The sequence below is a fragment of the Mytilus galloprovincialis genome, chromosome 9 (genome assembly GCF_965363235.1).
Source record: "Mytilus galloprovincialis chromosome 9, xbMytGall1.hap1.1, whole genome shotgun sequence".
Classification (NCBI taxonomy): domain Eukaryota; kingdom Metazoa; phylum Mollusca; class Bivalvia; order Mytilida; family Mytilidae; genus Mytilus; species Mytilus galloprovincialis.
This window is the reverse complement of record NC_134846.1, coordinates 8,070,780-8,092,386: the sequence shown is the minus strand read 5'-3', so window position 1 is coordinate 8,092,386 and position 21,607 is coordinate 8,070,780. Positions and strand designations below refer to the sequence as shown.

At 30.4% G+C, this 21,607-nt stretch overlaps 1 protein-coding gene across 4 annotated transcripts in view; it reads left to right on the top strand.

The window, feature by feature from the left end:
- Nucleotides 1-21,607, top strand: part of LOC143044349 (ras-related protein Rab-26-like) — a 188,879-nt gene that overhangs the window by 22,115 nt on the left and 145,157 nt on the right. The window contains exon 1 of one of the 4 annotated variants that reach the window (XM_076216299.1): nucleotides 2,871-3,190. The exons of 1 other annotated variant lie outside the window; for it this stretch is intronic. In XM_076216299.1, the coding sequence (XP_076072414.1) occupies nucleotides 3,092-3,190 (99 nt within the window). In that variant the 5' untranslated portion in view covers nucleotides 2,871-3,091. Of the gene's footprint in view, nucleotides 1-2,870; nucleotides 3,191-21,607 lie in introns of those variants that run through there. 2 more of the 4 variants (XM_076216306.1, XM_076216305.1) reach the window with 2 other exon arrangements.

Below are 21,607 nucleotides of genomic sequence, written 5' to 3'. Positions count from 1 at the left end.
AAAACTAAATATTGAGCAACACGAACCCAACCGAAATATAGGGTATTCTCATGTGCTCCGGACTGGGAATGCAGATCATACCCCACGTGTGGCAACCTGAGCTAATATAGATTAGTTTGCAACGGTAGTCATAGCAAAACCTCTAAATAAATCTAAGTTTGAAATTACCATTACTCTTTTTTTTTTTTTTTTTTTTTTATCTAAATACGACTGAGACTGAAGTTAGATTCATCCAGGTTTTTCTTTATATTATTGAACGAACACCATAAACATAAATGCTTTAAATGCATTTCGAATAGAAATTGTACGAATTCATAAATACCGCTTTTATACTAAGTCGCCAAACCTTTACATGTGTGTTTTTGTTGTGAATCGTATTGTTTTGCACATTCAGATAAATTTTAAACGAACGCTCATTCAATCTTTTTTGCGAAGATTGTTAAATCTGAATTGGTAGATAATCTGTTTTTCGTTCTGCAATAACTGCATCATTGTCTCATTTTGGCTTGAAATTGATGTAACTTTAAAATTGATATCACCACAAGATTGTTAAGAATTTCAATTATTTAAAGGCATAAAATACTTTCCTGCATGTATTGGTTATCAAGAAAAGCAAATTAAATTTCAATTTCATGTTTCTGTTGCTGAAATATTGAAGAGACAAGCAAAACAGATATGAATGTTTTAGTTATTAACCGATTATTTGTAGAATTTCTCCCACGTTTTGATTTCAATTCCATCGAACAATTACACATTTATTATTGGGATGGAAAGTGTAAAAAAAACCTGATAAACGTCTTCAACGAAAAGTTTGATTTTAATTCAAAGTTGATTTTCTTTTTATTTAATTGGAATTAAATTTTACTAAAATTTGTACTATATATAATCAGAAAAATTAAATTAACACTATCTAACTTTTAGACTTCGTAAGCGCTTTTCAGTATTAACCATCATCATGAAAATTCGTTTTTAATTAATGGATGCTTATGCATTATAGGAACAATCATTTATACGTCCTAAATTTTACGATTATGTTGTAAACCGAGCCTGGACATTTAGATACGATCAGCTAGGTAAACGTATCAATCCTTAACTATGACTATAATTAAGTACGGCAGACGCGCGTGTCCTCTACACAATACTCATCAGTGACGCTCATATCAAAATAGTTAGAAAGCCAAACCAATACAAAGTTGAAGAGCATTGAAAATCAAAAATTTCAAAAAGTTGTGCACACTGTCATCAAATCTATGAATATTGTTTTTATTGGTGTTAATATTGATTTTATTGTCAATAATTTAAAATCATTATACTAAATATTACACATACGCATCTTCACGGTACTACAATCTGTCAATATTTGTAGTTTGGCATTGCACAAAGTCATGTTTTATCTGACTCTTAATGACGTCTTTTCACATTGCATGGTGGATGTTAACTTATATTTTAGTCCTATATGCATGATTTTGATCATTAGTTGTTATAAGCAGTCACTAACCGCGAGTATTCTCTGATCTGTATTAAGTGTCATTTTTTTATGTATACGTACCTAATAACATCTACTTTGTGCTGTTGTAAAATTTATTGCTATTTGTATCAATCTGATAAGTTTAGCCATATTCAATTGATTTGTTAAATTTGTTCTTATGTTGTACTGTTACACCACTGTACTATGTGTGGGGGAAGGTTTAGTGCGCCTATGAAAATGTTTTATACACCAGTAGAGCTTCCATGACTATGCAAACACAGCAGCAAACCGTCGTTTTTAAATGAAAACCACATTGTGTCAACTACAAAATGTACTTTATATGAGTATAAAGTACAACAACTGACAGTTTGTTTTGGATACCTTACATAACCCTCCCACTGCACTTGTTGTAGTATGGCATTTTCTAGCAATTATCCCATTTTTAAATTTAAAAAGATATCAAATATCGCGTATGAGTTCACAGTCATATTGTATCATCAATATATTTTCTGAAAACTTTTGTCCTGATGCTTACAACATATAATTAGTAATGACATAATACAATGATTTATTTTGTTGAATTCCCACGGCCAAATAAACCCAACCTTGATCCAAAATTTAATTGACCAATTCTGAAAATTGTTTGAAGATTACTTTAGCAAGGAATCTTTTTTTAAATCTGCGATAACGAATTATTTACACTTTGCTTGATGTTAAATTCAATGTTACAAATTAAAAAAGGAACACTCATGTATACTTGTACCCATTATTTCGAATTTATACTTGTAATAACAGTTATATAAAATACGCATTATTGAATCCGAGATTACACATTTTTATAACCTTCTGTTTACATACTCTATGATTACAAAGACTTATTCTTAAAACAAAACTCAGTCTTGTAGTTAATCGACAGATCATCAATAACACTTCTTTATTAGCGGAAATAAATCTGTGAAAATCCATTGATTTGCCGTGAAATTATAGAATGATATGCAAAGTAAAGTATGATAGCATTCATCATCTATGTTATGGTAAATTTAAATCTATTTCCTGAGTGTTGATATCTCTCATATATATTTCCATATTATCCTTGACAAGTGCTTTTTGTCTATATTACTTGACAGCCCTGAACAGACTAGTAAATAGCCAATCAGTTATTCATAATCTTTGACCAGAATTAAAACTAAACAATGAATAAGTTATTGTTTCCTTTCAATGATTGATATATAACGTATTGGACTCTGAGTATTGATCACGTTCAATTCCACTACGTCAGAAAAAAATCGTTCAATAATTTCTTCAGTGATACTGATGCTTGTTTTGGAAAGCCGATCTTACAGAAAATTTGATTGTATTAATTGTATGTACGAGCTATCGATTGGATTTTTTTATAACAGATTTTGGATTTGTTTTCTATGTATTATTATGTTGTTTGACTAAGTCTGTATTGCTCTTGTGCGATAAAGTACTTAAGAATAATTGAATGTTAGCAACGGACAAGTTACTTTATGGGTTTGTCGATCTGCTGTGTTAATAACAAAACGTGATCATTTCGGATGACCTCTTGGGTGTAGGATTTCCACTTGTTATCCATTCATAAGTTTCCTAACTTAGGATATTATGGCTGATAAAGGAACTTCCGGTCCTGGACTAAAGGTGATTGCAAATGGCCGTACATCACCAAATACCGAAGCATATGATGAAAACACCATCCACAAGGTTGGTATAACATTATTTACCGTTGTCAATGATCAGAAAGAACTGCTTCTTGCATACAATTTCATTTGCAATTGATGAAATCTTTCACACTGAGAGTAAATGCGATATTTTAAAATAATTTAATTTTGGATGTAACGCGTCTTCTGATTGGCTGACGTTATTTTGTTATGAGCCCATAGACATAATTTAGTCATGTTACCGTGACGTCATCAACGTTTTTTCATGGTTTTCTACTGTTTAAAATGGAATTTAGAATTAAATTATAAGAAATAACTGAAATATTTTTTCTGTCTATTCGAAATAACATAAAAAATGTGGTGCACACTGTTAAATAACCCGCTACGCGCGTTATTCGGTGTGCACTAATTTTTTTATGTTATTTCTTCATAGACAGAAAAAATATTACATTCATTCCTTAAATAATTTAATTTTGGATGTTACGCGTCTTCTGATTGTCTGACGTTAAAAATAATTTTAAAAAAGCAAAAACATGCAAAAGAAAAACAAAGTACACTTCGATTGCTGCTGAAATTTATCAGTTTACAACAGCTGTTCAATAATTGTTAATTAAAAACAGAAATATATTTGGCAGCGTGGAATAAAGATTATATACGACAACGTTGAATTCAAGTAGCAATACGTGTAATTATTCAAGCTACAATTGCCTTGATCACATCTGGCCCCATTTAAAACTAGTATGAAATAGTCATAAAACTAATTATGTAACAACCTCGGGTTTTACGAATTTCGAAGTTTATTACCCCCTTTGTGGTTTTGATGCTCTTAGATATTTGATATGTTCTATCTTTTTGACAATTGGTTGTAGACCTTTCTTTGAATCATGTGTATTTGCATGAGCATTGGAAATATGTTTCACAAGTTATAACAACATCACACAGATTTTGTGACAAAATGAGACTAGACAAGATCGCTATATTTCGAGGATTTAATCAAACATACTTTTTTCTTAAAGACTCAACCGTTTAAAAAATAAATCATGACGTAAGGAACCCATAACAAACTGTTTTAATTCTAGATATTAACAATGTGTTGCAAGAGACAATAATCAGATTTTCTTGTCGCGAGAATTGGATTTAAAAAATAGAGAACTTTGATCAAAAGATAAGCAATAGAAAAAAGTCAAATAATTAACAATAGAGAATAATGGCGTGCAGTTAAAAAGATTTAAGAATGATTGGCTAAAAATAATAAAGATAAAAATAATACATATGGACTTTAAATTAAGGAATGTATAACATGAAAATCTTCCAACCAGACCCTCAGCAGCAGTGATGATGTAAAGGCTAGCTTCCCGTCAGTAATACTGCCATATACAGATGCTGCTTGCTCATGACAATAAAAGAAATTAATGAAGATGAATCGTTTAAGGTGACATGGAGCATGTTATGCCTTAATTATCCGAACACTACTGACAGATAGATTTATCTTTCATTTCTAGATAATGGTCAATTTATTCAAAAGCTGATGTCATAACTTGCTTATTTGTATTGAAGACTTTGTAACTTATGAATAATATCGTATAGATTAATGTAAGTCATAATTCATATTGACAATTTTCACTTGGATTTACATATTATGTAGACGTAAACCTTATTGTACTTGCATGTAATAATGCTGATTTCTCAAATCAGTGATCAATGTTAATTCATCATGGATCAATCCGTTGTTCATATACTAAAGCAATGTCTCAACTAAGTGTGTTGTATATATTTATTGTAAGGTGTACATGTTTGTCTGACAGAGTTCAAGTAACCTTCACCTAATTTCATTGTTTCGTTGGTAAACGTTATGATTGATGTTACTGTTTTCTCAAGTAATACATCAACTATACTTGGTGTATGGAACTGTTGTAAGGTGTAATTGGTCTCATTTTAAGTGTTTATTAGTCAACGTGAGGTATTTTTGTTGTATGGTCCGTTTTTCATTTGCTGAAAGTTAAAGTAACAGCATCGAGAACTCCTCTAAATAAGTTTATACAGATGCATATGTATATCATTGATTGTTGTTTATATAACGTTAAAAGGGTTAATGTTTAACTGAAAATAGTGAACGGTGGGAAACGTAGGATGTCATGGGTAATGGAAAGTATGTTGGAAATTTTAACTCTGTTGCAAGAAATTGTTACGTGCACACTCTCCATGTTCGTGGCACTTTATAAACACGTGGAAATATTAATGTCGAATTTCTGACCGAAAGTGTTTGGTTATTGATACATCTCCAAAAGATTAACGTACACCTCTTTGTCATTGGTTTAACTAGCAGCAGGAGACCTCAACATAACCATATTTATATACCCCAATCAATCCTTGGTTAGTGTAATCTGGCTGCAAGAACTGCAGTTGTTGAGCACATCGATCAGTTTAGATTCTTCTCAAAATAAAGATTTTGTTTTTAAAGTGCTGACCTAAAAATAAACGTATATCAAACGTGAGAAACAATAAACCCACAATTATAGGCAGTTCGATTGTCTTTGCTTTTACATATATATTGATGTTATAAAATATATATTGTTTCTCACCTTTAGAGGCGAGAAATTCCATTTGGACGTCAATCAATAGACTACAGCCTATGTCTCGTGTGATTAAGTCATCAATGGATCCAATTTACACTTCTTGGTTATCCGACAAACTCAATATAACCAAAGTAATTCGGGTTTTATTTAGTTACTAAATAAAGTGTAAACTACAAATAAATTGACTGAAAAATCAGGAAAAACTTATATCAGTTATTGATTTTTCATTATATGTAGAAAGTATACGGATCAGAAGGAATTATAAGACATTAGCAAGACAATCGATTAAGCTTTAATATCAGGTTTCGTCACTGTTTTAGAGAATTCAAGAATTATAAAAGCAAATAAGGAATGTAATATCTATAAGTTTGTTGCAGGGCCTGTTTTTATATCTAATTTTTATAATCAAATAAATTTTGTGTCAAAGATTTCCAAAATTACTGGTATTGAGAGACCTTGAAAACTGACTAAGAAGTATTTTGAACTGATTTTGATAGTTTTTCTTTATGGTGTACGGTCACACGGTTAGGGGTCACTAAACATGGTAAGCCCTACTACATTCTGTGCCTATCCAAAGTAATTGATCAGGTATTTCCTTATATCATATTTATTCCCTTGATTGTTTTGAACATAGATATAAGAAGATGTGGTATGAGTGACAAGGAGAAAACTCTCCATTCAAGTCACAATTTATAAAATTTAACTATTATAGGTCAAAGTTCGGTTATCAACATGCACATGAACCACGCCGTTAATTCTTACGTTTGTTTTGTATAACATTTGCCATTTCAGAATAAAGGCAACAGTAGTATACCGCTTTTCAAAAAACGGAACCTTGTATAGGTTTTTTGGGGTATGAGTTTGTTCATTGTTGAAGGCCGTACAGTGACCATTTATGCTATTCTATCGATACTGATGAAGAATTGTCTCATTGGCAATCACACCACATTTTCGTATGTGTGTATATGTGTATTTTGTATATCAAAAAACACATTTCGAGGTAACTTAAATCGATACCATGCTCCATTATGTCAACTTTTACAGGAAGTATTAAATTTGTAGGCACTACAAATACAACACAAGCGCACTAATCAAATGAAATTCTGGCCGGTAGACGATTGATCCCCGGAAACATTCCAAAAGCAGCACAGCAAACCAAGTGTCGTGCTTTGCATTGTGGGAATTGCAATACACATCTTTCCAAATTTGCAGTAAACTGGTCAGAAAATAAAATATGTTTCATTAGAGAAAAAAATATTCGATGATATAATTATTCGATGCATTACTTGATTTTACAACTGAGTCTGATAATGATATCTACTAACAATATAAATACCATTTGACATTATGTAATTCAATGGACTATTATTTATAACTTTAATTATTCAATTTTGTTAGCAGATATGATTCACTGAATATCATAATTGTCAGGAAATAACATATTTTAATATCTGCCTATAATTTTTTTAATACAATTTTATATTTGAACTTATTTGATCATAGTGGATTGGAAAACAAGTTTTGCCAACTTATATTAATCCCTATCCAATTTGATGATGCGATTGGTTCTCTGTAGCGGCAATATTTCGCTCCTTTTCTAAATCTATAAATTTTGTTATCAAAGATGCAGCAATTTTAGTCGTGATTGCTGTTATTTATACAATTATGTAATTTGGAGGTGATTTCATAACTTATAAACTTTATAATTAGGGAAATCATATATGAAACATTGTAAGACCCATGTCAGCTTTTTTTCCCTTATCAAAACCACAACATTTTTGGATCGACGTATAATAAAAAAATTATCTAGTACCAGGAACTTCAAAATTGAAACGATCTTATATTGTATACTCTCACTTTCTTTTGTTGAAGAAGGTTTGATAAAGATATTTAGTTTAACGGTGGATTGAAAAACGCTGACAGTTCAAATGACCTTGGCTTTTCATTGGTTTACCTTTAGTATATTTTTAATGTACCGGACGTAAATAGATACTGTATTTAGAACTGTGTGCTGCGAAAATGTCTACAGAAAAGGTATTACAAAAAAAACAAACTCGCTTTTAAAACTTGAACAAATATTTTTTGAGGAGCATTTTTTGAAATCACAATATTAAACCTCGCAATCTTGTGCGTTCTTTCAAAATAATAGCAAAGACAAATGCCTACCCGTACAGTTAAATGCTTGTTACGTTTGCTGCATCATTGTCGTTTTCTATGCGTACATTTTTATTCATTCACAGGTAAATCGTTGTAGGGCTTCCTAAATATTTTCTTGTGCAATAAGTATATTACTGACAGAAATAATCGTTTAAGATTATTGTACAAATGCTACTTCAATAGTGTTTCATAGATTAACTGTCTATGAGAAATGAATGCAGTACGGATAATCACTGATTGATATTGATCTCGAGTTACCTGTACTGTCAAGGAATTTCTTACATTGGAAGCGTGTCGCGTTATGTCTCTATGTTATATCAGTTTTGACAGTCGTCAAAATATAATATTTTCAATTTTAAACCGTTATCATGTTTCATAATTTAATAAAAAAGCAAGGATCCTATTGGTATGATGCTTAACATTGTGTCTGAACTTTTATTATTTAACAAAACTAATCCGGTCTCAATTTCTTTTCATGTGAAGAAATTGTATACTTAGTCTAGATTGGTAATAACTATACCTATCGTAATTTTAATTGCTACAACTGTATACGTGGTGACCATGGTTGGATGTTGAAAAAAATCACAAATTGACCTATTAAATGTTCGATTTAAGTGATTCAATCATTATTATTTATCCACATTTGAATGTTCAATTCAGTGCCGCCAAAAAGGGCTGTCAGGTTCAATTTGTATGTTAAGAGCATACGATACAGTTATGATCCCGTATTTACATTTTGATAAAAATCTCGAAATAAACAATTTTTTCGAAATTTTGTTTATTTGCTCAAAATTCGGATTTGTGGCCGTCAGTTTCCTTTTGAAAGAAAGACATAACGTTTTTGTTTTAAAAGCTAAACACAAATTGTTTTTTACGCAATAATTTGTAATTTCTGTATTATATAAATATCCTAAAATTTATACATTTTTTATTCAGAAATAACTCATATTTATCAAATGTTCATGAATGTAGAAAAAACATTATTTTTTGCTGTTATTTATCAAATTTATTTATTTAATCAAAAATTGCACTATTTCCGTTTTCATGAATAAAGGCAACAGTAGTATACCGCTGTTCAAAACTCATAAATCCATGGACAAAAAACAAAATCGGGGTAACAAACCAAAACCGAGCGAAACGCATTAAATATAAGAGGAGAACAACGACACAACACCGAAACGCAACACACACAGAAACTGACCAATCATCAGACAAAACACCACGAGAATAACAAATATAACATGAAAACCAAATACAAGAATTTGGGATAGACAAGTACCGTGCCACGTCTTATCTCAATATCTCAAAAACAAGAGAAAACACAAACGACTCAACGTTAAAATACAACACACAGAGAAACGAACAATAATATAACAATGACCATCTTCCTGACTTGGTACAGGACACTTTTGAAGGGGAATAAAAGTGGTGGGTTGAACCTGGTTTTATGGCATGCCAAACCTCGCACTTTAATGGCAAAGTTAAATATAACATTGAAATGACAACATAATATTACAGGACTACAATACAAATAAATAGGAGAACATATTAGACAAAGAAAAACATGATTAATAGATAACAAAAAGCATCAGGTTTAAATTTCAATACGCCAAAAACACGCCTCGTCCACACAAGACTCACCAGTGACGCCCAGATATAAAAGATCGAAAGTGAAAAAAGTACAAAGTTGTACAGCACTGAAGATCAAAAATTGAAAAGGTCTCGCCAAATACGGCATTGTTTTTATGCCCGGGACAAGAACATTCTTATTATATAGAACAACTCATGCTATTGCAAACAGTAAATTTCATCAAATGAATATGAAAGAGATATACACAAAGAAACTGAAGCATCAAACATTACAGAAAACTAAACCTGAATACATAACGCCTAGATATAAAAGATCGAACATGAAAATTGTCACACATAATCTTCTGGCGTATTCAAACCAAATGGAATTTAAGAAAAGGGGGGGTTCATTCACTCGTTTTCAAGTTAAATAAGTTTGAATGATAAAAATCAGTCGAAAACTGAATCATTTCCCGATAAGTCGATCATAGTTTGACGTCGCGAAACTTAAAATAGGTACAAATTGTTTGTTAACTTTCAGAAATCGTATTTGAAGAGTTTTTATACCCAAGCATATTTACAAACTTTTGAGAGTAACCATTCTAATTGTTGTGTTGAATTACGGGAACATGCTATAATCGGCCCAGACGCCACCTTTAACGTAATATAAGAAAAACGGAAGTTACATTTGTTATATGGTCTTTTGTGATAGTCAATTAAAAAGGGTAAACATTTCTTTTTATATTTTAACCACAATTTTATCATCTGGTCTCACCTATGAGGAAGGCTTGCTGTTCATAAACATTAGAATTATAAAAACCTTGACAGAACCTTTCCTTACAAACAGGACCCTATCTGATGCCAAGTCTAGCATAACATATAATTAACGGTATTAGTCAAACACTGCTTTCAGTACACAACTGATGTAGCTTAAAACATCAACAAAAAATGACACTATTGATCAGTGTTGACATTTGTTAAAAGTAATACATCATTATTGCACAGGATCTCTCAGTAGGAGTCAAGAAGTGTTACTAATCTGTTTCGCTACTACTGTCATTGACGGGCAATTAAAAAAACAAGCTTTCAGAATGGAACATTAGATTTCCGATTTTATAAACCGTGAGTGATAGAATATTGTTGTAAATTAAACACCGTGATATAAAACGGTAAATGCAGATTTAGTTTTGATTCACTGAATTTGTTAGAAGATCGATAAATATTATTAAGATGAACGTATCAACGCTTCTTTTCGTAAAATGCAAGTAAAATGACAGAATAAAGTATTTTCAACGATTATTATTATTCTGAAATGTCCATTTGTCAATATAATAATAACAAAAACAAGTTGTAAGCAATAACTAATAGATTTTTTTTCCTCTCGCGAAAAAAGCTTTAAATGAAGGGTCTATTACATCTGAATTTATTTCACGGCACATCATTTTCCAAATTCTCTCAGATTTTTATCTTTACTTACAATGTCTGTATTTGTACTTTTAGGTTATAATCATATTATGATTCTTATGTTTCTAAACAAATCACATAATTGAAAACGACTTGAGATAGTCCAAAACGCGTATTTGACCATTGTTGTTCTTTGAGAATTTGTATCCCCCCTCCTAACCCCAAAAAATTACGAACGTCCTTAACCAAACCAAAATTGTGTTTTGATTAATATGAGTAGAACATTTATATATTAGATTTGGGATTAACATTAAAAAATACAAATTCTCGTTAGCAAAGGACTTTGGACTAGATATACCCCCAAAACATTGATTTTAATCTTCAAAAAACTTGTTGCTGGTTTTAAATGTTTCATATGTGGTCAATTGGTTAGGTTTTGCTTATTGGTGCCTATAGGTGTTTGTATTCATGTCATTTAAATCTGTTGAATAGGTGTCTCTTTGGCCACCCTTATCTTTTATATGTTACCATCATGTAGCAAACGTTGCTAGATATCCTCTAGAACTTACAGTTAGGTTCTCCGTGATGAAAGCCTGATTGTTAGTTGGATTCGAACAAAACACAACAAAAATGCGATGTTTTTTTAATTGTCATTTGTTTTTGTCTAGTGAGTATAGCGAATTTATGTCATGAATTAGCACACCATATCTTCTCTGTACCATTAGTTAATCACATAAGATAAAACCAAGTGTTACATATTACGTAAAGTTATCAGTTCAGTTAAATGTTTAATGTAAACCCTTTTCCAGCAGGTACTATGATATATTTAAAATTAGTTCTAAATAAGTAAATACTTTTCTTTTTTTTGTCATTTTTATACTCTGGTTACAAAGTAAATTCTCTATGAATAAGGGTCTGAATGGGGTTAACGAAATAGAGAATAATATTAAGTCAAACTTACAGAAAAAATGTAATAAAATCAGAAAAATGTGATGCTAAAATACAAAGCAAAGATAATCAATATTAGTTAAAAATATAAAGAATAGAGACAAATGACCTAAATAATTACAGAAATGAACGACCTTATCCAGACTGGCATACATGCCTTCTAATGTAATGTCATGTACTAATTTGATTCTACTGCTTTTGATATTCTTCTGCTTACACGTATTCGTTTGTTTTACATCTTGTCATAAGTGGTATATGCCTTAAGCACGCCATATATTTGATTAGACTTTTTTTCTTCTTCATACGAGTATTGATCATGTTGATTCTTAAAGAAGCAGAAAAAGCAAAGTTGAAAGTCTGATACATAATGACATTTACATACGAAATGTCTTTTAATGAAGACCAACGCATACATTGATTGTGACACTAGTCTAAGTATTTTATTAGATTGAAGAACTGACAAATTGCAACTTTTCTTGTTGTAAAGGTCACATATTCTATCTTCAAATATATCGTGCAATAAATTAGAAAAGTCATAAACTTTTAAAATGCAATTTCATCTTTGACATACTTTGCAATTAGTTATCAAAGGTACCAGGATTATACATGTTATAATTTAGTACGCCAGACGCGCGTTTCGTCTACATAAGACTCATTAAATGTTTACTTATAAGATAATCATTAAAATAAATATACGATATTATAATGTATGTTAGTTTAAACTTATTATTTTTCAAAGTGGATAAGGGAAGAAGTTATTACAACTAACATCAATCATTTTCCACTTTGCTGATGCGAGTGGTGGTGCCTTTTAGCGACAATAGTCTGCACTTTTTCTAAATCTATAGGGTTTGCTATCAAAGATGCAGCATTTTTGGACGTGATTGGTGTAATACATACAAAAAGATAATTGGGAGGTGGCTACATAATTTATAGATTTTATAGTAATGGAATTCATATATGAAACGTTGTAAAACCCATATATATTTTTTATTATTAAAACCACAACATTTTCGGATCGACGTGTAATCACAAATTTAACTTATACCAGAAATTTCAAAATTGAAACGATCTTACATTGTATACTCTCATTTTCTTTTGTTGAAGAGAGTTTTGTTAAAGCTTAACTAACGGACTGCAATAAATTTTGATACTCTGCAATATTCGTTCTCAAAATGGATTGTTTTGAATCTTTGCAAATTGGCTAAAATTCTATGTTTTTTGCCTGAAATCTAATGAATTTCTTTTTGTTTAGAGAAATTGCATCAAACTTTTAAATACTACAGCTTAATTCAATTTTTCTTAGAAAAAAAAAGACAATTCTCAGCTACCTTCAAATTCTTCCTGCAATAACAAAAGAAAATAAATAATATACATACTAATATTTTAGCATTTCCCTGTTCTAAGTCATATTGTACTTTTAAATTTATACAATAAACTAAATTTTTAGCCTTCTGAAATCTTACATTCAAAACTCAAGGCTAAATTTTTAGCTTTCAAAGATTCTCAATTAAATGTAATCGGCTCGAGTTTTAACTATAAATTTGATCAGTTTGAACAAAAACAGTTGATACATGAAAAAAATGCTAAAGTTTTAGTAAAAAAAAATAACATGTTGATCGCAATGCAATATAGTAAATTGTAAATTATAAGCCTGGTACCTTTGATAATCGATTTTGGAGATGAAATTTAGCGACTTTAGCGATCATTATTTTGATTTGATCACGAAAATCACGAGTAAGAGTTTACATTTAAGTTTTGAAACAAGCACTAGAATTGAATGTCCTACAACATTCATAAACTGTCATCAACATGTAGAATAGTTTATCATTATTATACTAATCGACTTTTGGTGGGATTTTATTTCTCAATCTGTAGGTATTATGTGGTTTTGGTAGGATTGATATTCATTTCGACATTTTGAGATTGCCTCAGGCATCAGTAACCTCTTCAATACTATAAAACTATAGTTTGTACCAGGCAGTATATATATTGTACATATGCCTCATTCAATGTAAAGCGCTAGAAATTAATAGAAATGTACTCTTTTGTAATTTAAGTGATATAGTTCCATCTTTTGCTAATATGTGTGAACAAGATAAGTTTAGTTTCATTCTGAAAAGTAATGATACAGACATTAGTACTGTAAGTGTAGCTGGAATAAGCGATATGTATGATTTGAACATTCATTTAAAGCAAAAATAATGTTGTTAAGAACTTTTATAGTATTAATGCTAATTGTTAATGGCTTGAATTAATAATTTTGTATGAATAACACCTCCACGCAATGTAAATTTAAAATATGTATCTCTTATCATTGAGAAAATATGTTTGGTTTGGTTTTTTTGTTTTTGTCTGTTTGTTTGTTCATTTTTGTATTTGTATTTGTATTTTGTAAATGTCGGCTGGTATCATTTCTGTATAGGAATTTACACCAATAAAATTATTTGATTTGATTTTATGCCTATGGTTTGTCTATAGTATGTGTCGACACTTTAAAGTAAATGTCTTCTATTATAAGGACTCTATATGAGGTCAAAAGATATGGAACATGGTATTTGAAAAAAACGAGAGAAAGTTTAAATGAAAACCAGACATGAACTCTGGTTACAATTCATATTTTGTTTACATATTTTCATACAAAATAAAACTAGCAAAACTAGTTATATATAGAGATTAAATAACGTTCAAGTTACCAAGTTTCTCCTCCTCTTCTGGTATGCTTATTTCCCTTGAATACAATTATCATTTATATTAAGAAAACACGAACAGTTGATGTATTGTAATATTACAATAGAGTAAAAACAACTTTGCGCCATTTTGTAATCATGAACAGTCTGCGTCCTTCAAATGATTTAATTATATTTGATGAATTTATGAAATGTCAAACGTTTACGTGATTTTAACATTTAAAGCGCCTTTATGATTAACATTTTGTCTTTAAAACGCTTGAATAATTGTATCACCTTTAGATTATTTGGTTCTTTAATTATTAATGTTACAGCTTCAATAAAAAAAATATCATTATACATTTCTAATTTTATTTAACTGTTCCGAACTTAAAAGATTCTATAGACACACATTTGTGATATATCAGCTAAGCATGTTCAGATTTGAATGACAATATTTGAGTTAAGAACCTTTCACTTGAGCTTCTCATCAGTATTTACATGAAGATCAATAATAGGAGATTAATGAAAACCAAAACAAATAGATAGATGTACACTTAAGTCATGTAAGTATACGTTATCAGTTTGTGTTAATGCCTTGTACTTAATTCAAATTTCAGAAACGTACAGGCATTTTTGTTGCTAAATCCACGAAATGATATATCAGACTATACATTGTTTCCCTACATACTTCAATTCATACAATAATACACTTAAGTTTAATTGTAATCTTTATATTATTGGTGATTAAATTAATCAGGTATTAATAACCAAATATTCAGCTGAAACTTCTACTTAAAGAACCTTCAATTGGTAAGTGACATTCCACATAATAGTTAAATTTGAATATTGTCTATATCGCAAATTCATTTTATTTTGATATTTTAAAACATAACTTAACATGCATTGATATCCAGGTATTTATTTTTATATATTTTATAAATGAGGTACCAAGGATAAGTCTTCCGAATTGGGATAATTTCATTATGACATAATTAATTGTGATGTAATTGGTTGCTTTATTGTGATGTCCCCACAGCTGGCCTTCGACTATTTTATCTTTTTTGTGTGTTATTTTCGCACTTCAACTGTTTGTTTTGTTTTTTTACATCCTTAGCTTTCTAATATAAGGTTCTGAGCGTAAATGATGAAGATAAACCCAGAACAGCTTCATTTTTATCACTTTTGCAGCGATTTTTGTTATAAACGGTTATCTTGGTCTGACCCCAGTCACGAACTGTTTTAAAAATGCTGTAATATGTAATATGTTAAACAACACGGGCGGAAAATGTAAGGTAAACTTTGTTTGCTATAGTGGACAAAATGATGACGACAGTGCAACGTGTGATTTTGGAGGAAATTACCGATGCTCACGTTTTTATATATAATATGCATGTTTACCACTCTAGTTTGTAGTTCAGAACCTTCCACTTAAGCATGTTTACCTTCTCATCCACTTGAGGTATGACTGAGAATGTCAACCGTTAAAGATAAGTGCAAAACAAAACAAATAAAATGATATAAACCATAATAAAAGTTAGTAGCCCAAGCAAACGCTTGCATTCAGTTATACAACTCTACACATAAGTCGACATTTCAAAATTTGGGCATTGACAATTATGAACTCATTTGTGCGCTCTCGCTGAAGCATCCAGAAAAGCACTCTGGGGACACTTTGTTTATGAAATGTAATGGAATTTCTACATGCTATCAATTTTTATGTATGCATAAAACAAGCCCTTCATTTTTCGGCGAAAGCTTATAACTTTGTGTTGTAACTTAATGTCTATAAAGTGAGCTGAAGTTTAATACTGGTATTATATGGCTGATTCACTCGTTGAAATTGATCTTTTTCTATGGAGAACACTTGTTCTGCTGACAGAAATGATAGGGTCCTGATATTTTGTGTTCTTTAATATCCTATACTCTCATTCAAGGTTTATCCTTAACTTGGTCTCAACTTTTGAATAATCTCTTTCAACTGTGTCTCTGAATGTTATTTCTGACTATACAGCTTATATGTATGTTCAACTTGGCGTTTATTTTTGTTGTAGTTCAGTTGTTTTGCTGTTCTATTGTTTTCCTCTTGTAGTTGATTGTTTGGTTTTGGTTTGTAATCCGGATTTGTTTTTATTGTTTAATTAGATTTATGACTATGGCGGTATATTACTGTTGCTTTCAGTACGATTAAAGAGTTTTTTCATGATGAAGGCTATACTGTAATATTCATTTTCTTTGGCTGGATAGTAGATCATTTGGCAATCATTAAACCTTACCCAACTATAAAAGTTATTTCATGTCTAGAGTTTATTACTATGGAAGGAGGAAAATCAGAAATAAAACTGTTATGTTGAGAAACTTTAAAATACCCCAACAAGGAGAGTCTCAGTCCACGTTAATACAAAAATTGAAAAAAGGGCACTGTCTCTTGTCAAATGAGGTAAAAAATTATAAGCAACAAAGCAACAAATTCAACAAGCTAAATGAAACACAATAATACATCAAGACAATAACAAATAATAAAAAGCATAAACCTGGTGGAACTCAAACCATTTTTTTAAATTATGTCCTGTACCAAGTTAAGAATATGTCAGTTGTTTATCAGTTTGTCCGTTTCTATAAACTTTTGTTTTGGACAGGCTATTTGCGATGTTTTTTTACTTAGATTTTTCTTGGAGTTTAGTATTTTTGTTGTTCCTTTATTTCCTTTTAGCGACTGATTCGTATACTCAACAGAGTTCTTAAGGATTCATTAAAAATATGGCCATTTCAACATGTTCAAATCCTTTTTTTCTGTTTTATTATTTTTAGTATGTTTCTTCTATCAATAAATCAACAACTACTAGAAACTTATATATGATTAAAAGAATTTATTAGCATAATAAATACATAACAATAAAATAATGTGATCATGTGATACACGTAAACTATGGAATAACAGAATACCATTAGCCAGGTCTGCCACCTGTTAACTGTTGTTGTCCTACTGGTAAATTACGAAAAGGGCTATTTGTAATAGGACCATGGTAAGGTGTTGCATAGGTACATTCTGAAAGCTGATTAAGTCTTTCATGTCTATACTCAGTGCATCTAAAACAAATGCAAACTGGTAAAATGTGCACTAAATAATGAGCATGACAGGTTTTAAGTTCATGCAATAACCTCATAAAATCTTCTGCACTTATATGTCCCTGTAAATTAACTCCATGTAAATTAAGTAAATAAAACTCATTAATGACAGAACGATACATTGGTTTGATATAAAGCGAATGAATTGCAACAGCATTTTTTGCACTGATTTTTCGTGGCAGAAGCAGTTTAACAAAGTCTGTTTCCAGTTGGAACTTTTCAATCAGTGGAAAAAGAAGAGCTGTTTTGCCCTCTCTGCATCTTTTTACTTCACTATTGTCGTTTACTAAGCATTTAAATAAAAAGCCTAATGTAAAATTGCGATTATACTCTGATAAAATAATTTCTATTTCTATTACATCATTTTCATTTTGCATTTGCATATAATTATTAACAACATCTAATAAAAACTCACTTCTTTTTAGTGCTAAATGAACTTTGGTCTGGGGCGCAATGGTAACCACACTGGGTTCACCATCATGACCAAAGTTTAAATGAAGAATTAGCTTATTCATGATAGAATTGCAATATCCCTTTTCCTTTTTTTTCCTAACTATTTAATTATAGTTCCTTATTGAGAATAATATTCTTGCCCGCCCCAAAAAGGAAAAAGGATAGAAGCAGATATGTTTTCAAGATGCTTCTACACCATAGCAAACCTTCAGACAATCATGTGGATAGTGTTTTTAAAACACTCTTTGAATGTCCAAACATTTGGTCTTTAATGTGACCCTTGAAGGTTAATCAAGAATCAACAAAATATAGTTTAATATATCCAATTATTTTTAACAATGACAAAATATAAACAGTTTATAACTAATTCTTATAATTCATCATTGCAGTGGGTCAAACAGCATAAAACTTCTATAGGCCACGGTGGACTGAATATAATATATATTAACTAGAGGCTCTAAAGAGCCTGTGTCGCTCACTTTGGTATATGTGAATTAAACACAGGAAGCAGACAGTTCATGAAAACATTGTGTTAAGGTGATTGTGAAGTGTTTGAACATCTTACTTTACTGAACATTTTTTGCTGCTTACAATTATCTGTCTATAATGAACTTGTCCGTGTAGTTTCAGTGGAAAATGTTAGTAAAAATTTACAAATTTTATGAAAAATTTAAAAAAATGATTATAAAGGACAATTACTTCTTAGGGGGTCAATTGACCATTTTTGTCATTTTGACTTATTTTTGAGTCTTAAATTGCTGTACATTATTGCTGTTTACAGTTTATCTCTATCTATAATAATATTCAAGATAATAACCCAAAAGAGCAAAATTTCCTTAAAATTACCAATTTAGGGGCAGCAACCTAACATCGCGTTGTCCGATTCATCTAAAAATTTCAGGGCAGATAGATCTTGACCAGATTAACAATGTTACTACCTGTCAGATTTGCTCTAAATGCTTTGATTTTTGAGTTATAAGCCAAAAACTGCATTTTACCCCTATGTTCTATTTTCAACCGTAGCGACCATATTGGTTGGTTAGCTCGGTCACAAAACACAATTTTTAAACTAGATAGCCTTATAACAATTATGGCTATGTTTGGTAAAATTTGGCTTAGTAGTTTCAGAGAAGAAGATTTTTGAAAAAGTTTACTTAGATTAACGAAAATATGGACTATAAAGGGCAATAACTCCTGAAGGGGTCAACTGACCATATGGTTCTCTTGACTAATTTGTAAATCTTACTTTGCTGAACATTTTTGCTATTTACAGTTTATCTCTATCCATAATAATATTCAAGATAATAACCATTATATATATGTTTATTATCCTCCTTCAGGAGAGTATAGATATACAAATGTGGTATAATACAGAGTGTTAATAATAAGAATTTAAATAACGATTTAAATAAAATAAAAGAATAAATAAATATTTATATTAATGAATAATTAAATTGATCATTGAATAAATAGAATAGATAAGTTCAGATGAATCGAAAAATGTCTTTTAAGATTTTTCAGTTGTAATAAATATCAAGTTAACTGTCATATTCCTTAAACAGTAAAATTTCCTTAAAATTACCAATTTAGGGGCAGCAACCCAACAATGGGTTGTCTGATTCATCTGAAAATTTCAGGGCAGATAGATCTTGACCAGATAAACAATTTTACCCATTGTCAGATTTGCTCTAAATGTTTAGTTTTTGAGTAATAACCAAAAACTGCATTTAACCTCCATATTCTATTTTTAGCCGTGGCAGTCATCGTGGTTGGTTGGCCGGGTCAAAAAACACAATTTTCCAACTAGATACATCAATGATGATTGTGGCTAAGTATGGATTAATTTGGACCGGTAGTTTCAGAGAAGAAGATTTTTGTAAAAGATCATGGAGATTTACAAAAAACGGTTTAAAATTGACTATAAAGGGCAATAACTCCTAAAGGGTTCAACTGACCTTTTTGATCATGTTGACTTATTTGTAAATCTTACTTTGATGAACATTATTGCTGTTTTCAGTTTATCTCCATCTATAATAATTTTCAAGATAATAACCAAAAACAGTAAAATTTCCTTAAAATTACCAATTTAGGGGCAGCAACCCAACAATGGGTGGTCTGATTCATCTGAAAATGTCAGCGCAGATAGATCTTGACCTGATAAACAATTTTACCCCTGTCAGATTTGCTCTAAATGCTTTGTTTTTTTTTAGTTTTAAGCCAAAAACTGCATTTTACCCCTGTGTTCTATTTTTTGCCATGCCGGCCATCTTGGTTGGTTGGTCAGGTCAAAAAACACAAATTTTAAACTAGATACATCAATGATAATTGTGGCTAAGTTTGGTTTAATTTGGCCCAGTAGTTTTAGAGGAGAAGATTTTTGTAAAAGTTAACAACGACGGACGACAGACGACGGACGCCAAGTGATGAGAAAAGCTCACTGGCCTTTTAGGCCAGGTGAGCTTAAAACATGTTATGAAAACATATTTTGCCAACATGAATCGTGAAGCAATACAAATAATTCTAAAACTTTCTGATCACTGTGCTCTAAAATTACATTCTGAGTTTATTTTTGTTTTAGTCAGAAAAATTTAAATGTATTTGCAGCTTTATTTTAATTCATTTTAAAATTTTGTAAAGTTTAAACCATTTTTAAGCAATGTATTGTACATGTTATACTATGTTTGAGGTATTTTTGTACAGTTCATAACAAGCCTTTTTGCAATTATATACAAGTTATAACATGTACAATATTTCTGTACATGATATAACATGTACAAAATTGCAACTTGAATACAAAATATAGAAATATTTACATGATTTATGTACATATATATACAAAAAAATATCCTTATTACTTTTGATTCATTTTTTATCATTGTTTCAGATGTTAAAATATATATTTCTTAATCAATTTTGTTTTTAAATTTAACACTGTAGCATTTATTTCTCATCCTAGCTGTACTCTAACAGTATAATGACTTGGACACGTAAAACTTACTCTTTCATTCAATCAAATAAAGAGACAATTATGAGCATAATCTCTTCATCCTGGCTGAACGCTTACAGTATGAAGATCATTAAACACAAGTATTTGTCTTTTATTCAATTCAATAATTAAACAACTTGTATATCCAAGCAGAATGATGAAGTAAAAGGATTATATCTATATACATTATAGTTCATATTATAGGTAAAGAAAAATAAAGTTAAAGATGCATGATGCGTGAATATTTTGACATTTATGTTGCAAAAGATTATCCACCAATTCTGAAGGTCCACAAAAAAACTGATAATGTAACAGAACATGGAATAAATAAAGAAACTATACCTATTCACAGAAACTTAATACATTGTTTATATAAACAAACAACAACAATAAAATATTAAAGTCACAAGATAGTCTTTATTATATCATTATCCTCACTGTAACTAAAAATAACTATAAGGTTCAATCTCTTTCAGTGTATCTATAACTTTCCTACTTTTCTCATATAAAGATAAAAACTCTTTGATTCAATCCAATAAAGAGACAATTTTGGGCATAATCTCTTCATC